Here is a 7,923-nt window from a genome sequence, read left to right as displayed (position 1 = left end):
TGTATCTATGTATCTTTCATAGCAGTGATTAAAATTTGCTCCTGACTGACTCTATTTCGGACAAATCTGTTAAAATATTGTTTGTTTTTGTCTTTTGTGTCTCCCGCAGTATATGTAGGTGTTTCTTTTTATCCCTAATGCTGTGTCTGTTTTTAGGTGTTTGGGGGCCACTGAGGTGATGAAGGTCCCCATGTTATCCCAGTGGAGGAGCCAGCTAATGACCAGTGTGTTTGTCTGCTGAACGGCCCCCACCACTAACACCGCCCTCTATCCCTCTCCTTCTCCATTGCTGATGGCTCTATGGGGCATCATCAGCCTCAGCCTTCATTGCTGGGTGTGTTTACGATCCGGTGCAACGGCAACGGTAGCAGCATCCGGCCTCCCTAATGACAAACCCGGGGGACCTCTGGACTGGCTCCTTTCGGATAAGGGACCGTTCCACCACTCGCCAGAGTACATTGACTTTGTGGAGAAGAACCGGCAAGGCTTCTCCACCAGATACAAGATATACAGGTAAGCTATAAACAAGAGACGAAGAGACACTTTCCATGCTTCCAATCATCACTGCACCTCCATTAAACAGTTAGCAAATCTTCCACATCTGCATCGAATCATCTCTGAAGTTGTACTTTGATAAATCAACAGTGTGCAGTTTGGATCTGCTTTTACAGTATGTGCTTACAATACTTTAACTTAAACATACATGGCTATTTAAATCACAAGTTAGTCTTTATAGTATAAAAGGCACAACAGGGACAGGGAGGAGATTGTTGTCCAAACTTAACTGGTTCCTGGACAGAGTCAGTGACTTTACAAATATCCCCTCCATTTGTCAGAAACTCAAACATGACTTATGCACTACACAAACATTCACAAATGCATCATACTCTGCATACTAGTACTGCATTTTTCGCTGTATAAGTTGCACCTTTTTGCATAAATTTGCAAGTCCTGCAACTTATACACCAAAGTTACTAATATTCTTTTTTTTTTTTTTTTTTTTTTTAACCCCATATTTATAACCCAATTTTTGGCTGAGATCTGATGATTTCATTCATTCTAACATGGGAAATATTGAACACTACAATTTTTAGCCACTAGAGGGCCCTCGACCTATATGGCAAGCCAAGTTTCTCATTAACAGGCAAAAGTGACTATTAATGAGACACTTGGCTTGCCATACCAAGCCACTTTTGTCTCGATCCATAACTCCTGGAGCAAACATTAAATCAGCAGATTTGACCATTAAAGTGTTTTTATTAAGTAAAAGGTAAACTAAGATGCACCTTTACTATAATGTCAAGCAAACAAATAATTGTTTTTAGGTCTTAATCTTGTTCATTTTGACTAAATGCACAGCGAGTCGTCCCTCTGCGCACTCCCGCAGCCGCAAATCATTTTTTGAAATGCAGCTGATTTGATCGTTAAAGTGCATTTATTAAGGAAAAGTTAGACTGAGATGCACCTTTGCTATAATTTGGAGCAAACAAATACTTGTTTTTAAGTGTTAACCTTGTAAAATTCTTGTTAAAGTCCTCCCGTGCACGCTCCCACGGCTGCCACTTGGCAGCCAATCGATTTTTATCGCAACACCGGCCCACATTTCCAGGTTGTCAGCGGTGACGCATAATAGATGCAACTTATTAATGTTTTTTTTTTTTTTTCACATTGTTAGACATATTTGGACTGATGCGACTTATATGGTGCTGCAACGTGTACCGTGGCAAGTAAAGTACTTTGTATTTCAGATTTGGTTATTAATAGGACCTATATTTATTTATTATTTTTAATATTTTTCTTATCTTAGAAGTGTTGTTTCTATTTAATATGATTTCTCTGACTTGAACATCTGCAACAAACCCAATTTATCCTGCACATTTACAAAGTATTACTGGTATTCTAAAGCCGCTATATGTATGAAACATTCTATTCAACTTTTTTTTAATCCATTTTACAGTTAAGAGGATGAATAATCTGATACAGCCTTTTAAAGCAAAATGTTTTGCTTCACTTTACACTTCGTCACAGTAATGGACAGCGTGGGCCATTGCCTGGAATGTCAAACTGTTATATGGAGTTACTTTAGTCTTCTGTCCTGCGTTTAGCTGTTCACGTCCACTGCTGGTGAAGGGCAATGGACCTCAGATATATCCAATTCCAGCATGAGTTCATGCAGTGAGTTTAACTATAATTTTATTTCTGTTATTGGCATATATAACTTTATGTGACAAACTTTAAGCAAATTACCCAGATGCTATTTTATTTTATTGTACCTATTGTTTCAAAAAGATAGTGTTTTTTGATTCTGCATATTTCATGTAATCACCACATGCTAATCATCAGTTCACTGACGTAGATGTGTGATAAGAGAAAAGGCTCTTTGGTGGACGGCCAATCAGTCCAGGGTGCACTCTTGAGCAGATTGCTGTCATGACCCGCTTACAGTCCCGAACAGGATAAGGAGGATTTAACAAATGATTGAACGCACACATACATTTATTTACCTTTTTATTTTAAATCCATACATCCATCCATTATCTTTTTACCTGCTTCTTCCATTTTGGGTCACGAGTGTCGCCGGTGCTCATGTCCAGCAATCGGTGTGTGAGGGGCGGGGTACACCCTGGACGGGTCGTAAGTCCATCACAGGGCTTTATTTTAAATATTCAACATCATTTTTAGCCACTTTAATGCCAAGTACACTTACCTAGTTTTTATTAAAGCACAGTTAATTAAATAAATGAACACTTTCTAGCTGCGTTTGCTTTTCAAGATCCTTTTTTTTTACATTCAAATGTCACAAGAGCAAACATCCACAGCTATACTGCACACGTACTGTATGCTTCATGAAAATCCTCTTCTTGCTTGAGTGGCTGACAGCCTGCATTACTTGGCCTGTGTTGTCATGCACAAAAGGTTCACACAATCTGGCATACCCCGACTGAATCACAGGGTGCATGGCTGTTTGTTGCTTTCAGCTGGCTGTATATTACTTTTCGTTCGGTCCTAAAGCCTCCTGGATTCACCCGATCATTTGGTCAAATGACATATGTTGATTACAGCTGTACAAGAAAAGATTTGTCACAAAGGCAACGCAGTCTGAGGTATCGGAATACAAGCGAATTAGTGAAGATTGTGTCATGAATCATTTCCATCGTCACCGAGGTGGATGTTGTCTGGGTTTGTGGAAATTGATAGACAGGGTTCTTGACATCTATGGATCGTTGCAAGGATGTTTTATAGCTTCTGTGATCAGTAGCCGTGTTAGAGCTTTTTAATATTTCCTTCTCTGGCAAATGGCTGAGGTCCATTGGAGCTGAGCTTCATGGGCGGCAAGATTAATAGTCTTATCATGTGGCCAAGTGATTAGTGAGCTCTTAGTACTTATTACTCTGCATTATCACAGAATCCCCTGAGAGGCTTCTGTCAGCTGCAAGGTTGTGTTTGAAGCCCTCTAGATTACCACAATGTGGCACTGATTAATAGTGTTGATATTAAAAGGAAAAACTAACCTAAAAAAGTAAATAGCCAGTAAATCTTCCCAAATTGAATTCAGTTGGATTCAGTCCCGTTCAATCTCACAAACCGGTGCAGACAGCTGTAGGATTGTTTCTGTTTTGGCAAACAGCAGCCTTCTTTAGTGCCGGGGTGGGTGAAATGTGATGATTTTGGGTGCTCGCTCCTGGATGTGGTTCACAAGTAAATTCTATAGAATTGTTTCATTTTAAAAGTAAATCAGGCTTACTGACGTATGTTCTCAAGGGAGGATGATTCACTGTGCCAGTTCTACCTGTTCTGTCTGGATTTGAACCGCACAGCAGTGTCTGAGCACGAGTCTTCACAAACAGCTGATCTGAGCGCGTTCTTTAATGACGTTTGCTTTTCAGGTTTTATGAAATAACTCATGACAAGCAGTATTAAGGTTTGTGCAACATTGTTTTACGATATTGTGATCACATAATATAGTTTGTGTTTCAAGTTTCTTATTTTTTGTTAGTTATAGTCTAAAGCCACTGAATAAAGTTCTACAAATACTGTTTTATTAATTATAAAATTAAATTAAAAAGATAAGTGTCTCAACATACAAGTCAATGTTTGCTGACATCTGTTGCTCTGAATATATTTAATAATGCTGCATATAAAAAAAACAAACAAAAAAAAACGGAATAAAACACTCATCAGAATAAAATAGCTCAAAAATACATTTAGATGTAAGATTATTTATTGTGTGAATGGTTATGAAGCATTCACTCTATTTTGATCCATTTTTCTTCCATACATTATTCAACACAATTATAGTTAGTTTTCAAACAATTTCAACAAATCATGAATCAAAACATTCAGCTCTTTCAGGACTATCCTGCTATGACTTTTGGTATTGGTGCAACTGTAGCTTTTAGGAATATTTAACCTTTTCTGCCGTTTTTATCTCATAGAAAATGAATTGAGCTCATGTTACATCCTTCATATCTTTAGATTCGTTTACAAACTTTTACTGCTCCTTTCACATTTTGTTCTGCTTCAGCTTCTTTCAGCTTCCTTGTGCAAACTTAAACATTTCTTTCAGCTGCTTTCATTGATTCAGGTGTTTTCTTTTTTTTTTTTTTCAGCTTTAATCTGCTAACTGCATTATGTTAGCGCTTCGTCTAACTTATTTCTGACTATTTCACCTTATTATGCTCATGTCAGCTTATTTCTGCCAGTTTAACCTTTTTTCCTACTATTTCAGCTACTATTTGTCATCACTGTCATCACTCTTTGTTGAAATCAAGTCTCTTTTGTAAATGAGTACTTGAGGCTCAATGGGATCAACCTGTCTAAATAAAGGTTGAAATTATCTTTGCTGATTTTGTGCCAATTTTAGCTTTTTCATCTAATTCCAGAGTTTTTTGCACACATTTCAACTTTTTTCAACCTAATTCATCAAAAAAAGTGTTCTCTCCACTTGCTTATTTCCACTATCTCCACTTATCTCCACTAGTTCATTTCTGCTTTTTAAATTTTTAGTCGTTTTTTTTTTTTTTCCCCAAAATAATTTCACTTTTTTGTGCTAATTTCAGCTTCTTTCATTCTGATTGGACACACTTGTTCTCTCTCCACTTCCTTCTGGTAATTTAAGCTTTTTCCTACATTTTTAGCTTCTCTTTTTTTTTTTTTTTGTTTGTTTGTCGCATATGTCAGCCTTTTCCAAACAATTTCCACTTTTTTTGTTGTAAGTTCTGCCTCTATCAGCCAAATTAAACACTGCTGTGCTTTCTCCACATCCTTTTGGTAATTTAAGCTTATTTTTTGTTTTTTAAGCGACTATTCAGCTGTTTTTTTTTTGTGGTTTTTTTAACAAATATCTGCCTTTTTTGGGATAATTTCCACTTTTTTGTGCTAATTTCAGCTTCTTTCATGCTAAGTGGGCACACTGCTCTCTCCACTTCCTTCTGGTAATGTAAGCTTCTTTCTGCCTTTTTAGCTACTTTTCAGCCATGTTTGTTGTGCCAATTTCAGCCCTTTTTTAGCTAATTTACTTTTTTTGTGTGCCAGTTTCTGCTCATTTAAACCAGATTGTGATAGTTCTGCTTTCTTCTGCTATCATTGGCTTGTTCTTCCATTTCAGCTATCCCAGTATGTTTTTTTTTTTTTTTTTAGCTAATTTCAGCTGTTTTTTCAGCAAGTTATTCAGCCATACTCATGTACACTACATTTTTTGCAGGAACTGCAATTTCTCTACTTGTCCTTGCAGTTTAACCACTTTAGGGTTGAACACATCATAATAGCTTAGGGCTGCAGCAGCTTTGCGGTCAGTGCAGTGGTGGTGAAGCTGAGGGTTCAAGCCTAAGTTTTATCAGGAAAGACATCTGGCACAAAACATTTGCCATATCCTTCATGCCAGTTTGCTTGCTGTGGTGATCCTTGCAGAGGGGTGCAGGTGAAATAAAACTAACACCCTAATGTCTTGCATATTAAGATTTCTGCTAATTCGAACAATTCTATATTTTTATGAGTCTAAGTGACAACTCACGTCTTTAGATTAATTTTCCCCAAAAACGAGTTCAGTCTTTATGTCTCTTGAGGGGAAAATAAATCATATAATCATTAAAAAAAAAAACTGCATCTAATTTAAAAAGCTGCATCTTTTATTAGTATTAATGTTCAACCGACCCACCTGAGAACGTCTAATTCTATAAGAAATGTGCTAAAGAAACACACTCTGTTCTTTGTATGGAGACCATCTTCTTCCCCACTGTCTTGGAGGGGGAAGTTGACTATACCTTATAAATTATTCACTGACAGGTCAGACCTGTGTTCCTTAAGATTACCGAGTTTAGGTTGAAGACGATATAACACACATTCTATGGCTCACATATCAAGGTTTTGTGAGGCAGGTTTTACACACCACATATGTCTTATCGAGTTTGAGCTTTCCGCTGATTCCTTTGCACAGATGTTTGCTTTCAAAATGCTTGGTAGGATTTATTTTTTATTGGGAACTGATGATTGCAACCTCTCTGCAGCACATCATCCACGATGCGTTTGTACAATTTACAACACTCTCACAAAGTCACACTAGCATGATATTGCTCCCACATGAACGCTTGATAATCCAACATTTGATTTGTTTTCAGAGTTTTGTTATGGGGAAATGTATTTAAGGAATGAACTGTGCAAATTGTCTCAAATGCCAGAACAGTTGGGTGTTCTTATTTTGTCCTGGCTGCAAATCTTAAAATACATTTTATTTTATTGCAATTTAATATTGCATAACATATGCTCACACACCTCTGTGCAGCAGAAATTTGAAGATTTTCTAACTATGTCATGAATATACATTTCCCCCCTTTTGATCCTGCATACAATACCACTTTCTAGGTACATTTTGAGCAAACTGACTATCAGTTCAATAGCTATTGTAAAAAAAACAACACGTTAAAATCACCTAAAGGTACGCTCAGCAGGGACATGAGTAGGCACTGCAATGAGTTTGGATTAGAAAAAAAAATCAAAATAAATAAAAGTCTAGACAAAGATGAGCTTTAATCTCCTAATTTTAATTGGATTCGCGTGTCCTGTCTCTAAATGCATTCATCAATAAAATCATCATCTATAACAGCATGACTAAATTAATTACATGGAAGTTTTTTTTAAATTTTTTTTAACAATCCAAAGAACATACAGTACCTTCTGAAGTTGACTTGATCAAAAGAAAGCAAGTTTCTGTTTGATGTGCGTCGCTTCTAATACGAGGTACAAGTAAACCACAGGGGAACGTGCACATGCTCTGAACAAAGTTAAGGTGAGACTTTTAAAGCAGGCTCCCTGCGCAGTGCTTCTTAATATTCCAGCATTGCAGTTTTTGATTCATTCACATCTCCTCTCATGAAACCCCTTCAGGTACCTGGAAGTTGTCCTCTGCATTAAAATGGCTGTTATTATTAATAATAATACTAATAATACTACTAATAATAACAACAATAACAACAACAACAATAACAACAACAACAACAACAACAATAATAATAATAATAATAATAATAATAATAATAATAATAATAAGCTTTGTTTTTGTTTTTTTTTGCCTCAAAGCCAAATTTCTAATCTCTAATTGAATAAAGTATAAAGTCTTGTCTTAATAGAACTTCCTGTTTTTATAAGTTAATGGACACAGTTTTTTTTTTTTTTATATATTTTTTTATTACCCCCCCCCCCCCCCCCCACGTTCAGAGTCAGCTTTATTAAATTCCTAGCTTCTACTTTGCATCTCACTTAAATTTAATTTATAAATGCAGGCAAATTACATTGGCAATATTTCAGTATTGTCCAAACAAACAAACAAAAAAACTTTAAAATGCATTAAAAAATATATTTTTACAATGTATCAGTTTATTTAGTTTATGTATGTATATATATATATATATATATATATATATATAT

The 7,923-nt window shown here is 36.2% G+C and overlaps 1 protein-coding gene across 1 annotated transcript in view; it reads left to right on the top strand.

Moving 5' to 3' along the window:
* Positions 1-281: 281 nt before the first annotated feature.
* The window catches only part of brinp3a.2 (bone morphogenetic protein/retinoic acid inducible neural-specific 3a, tandem duplicate 2), a 40,826-nt gene continuing 33,184 nt past the window's right edge, over positions 282-7,923 (top strand). The window contains exon 1 of the mRNA XM_037674475.1: positions 282-513. Within this exon, the coding sequence (XP_037530403.1) occupies positions 293-513 (221 nt within the window). The 5' untranslated portion in view covers positions 282-292. The remainder of the gene's footprint in view (positions 514-7,923) is intronic.

This window comes from Nematolebias whitei, chromosome 3 (genome assembly GCF_014905685.2).
Source record: "Nematolebias whitei isolate Nwh7 chromosome 3, NemWhi1, whole genome shotgun sequence".
NCBI lineage: Eukaryota > Metazoa > Chordata > Actinopteri > Cyprinodontiformes > Rivulidae > Nematolebias > Nematolebias whitei.
The sequence above is the reverse complement of the archived record's forward strand: the minus strand, read 5'-3'. Positions and strand labels throughout refer to the sequence as shown.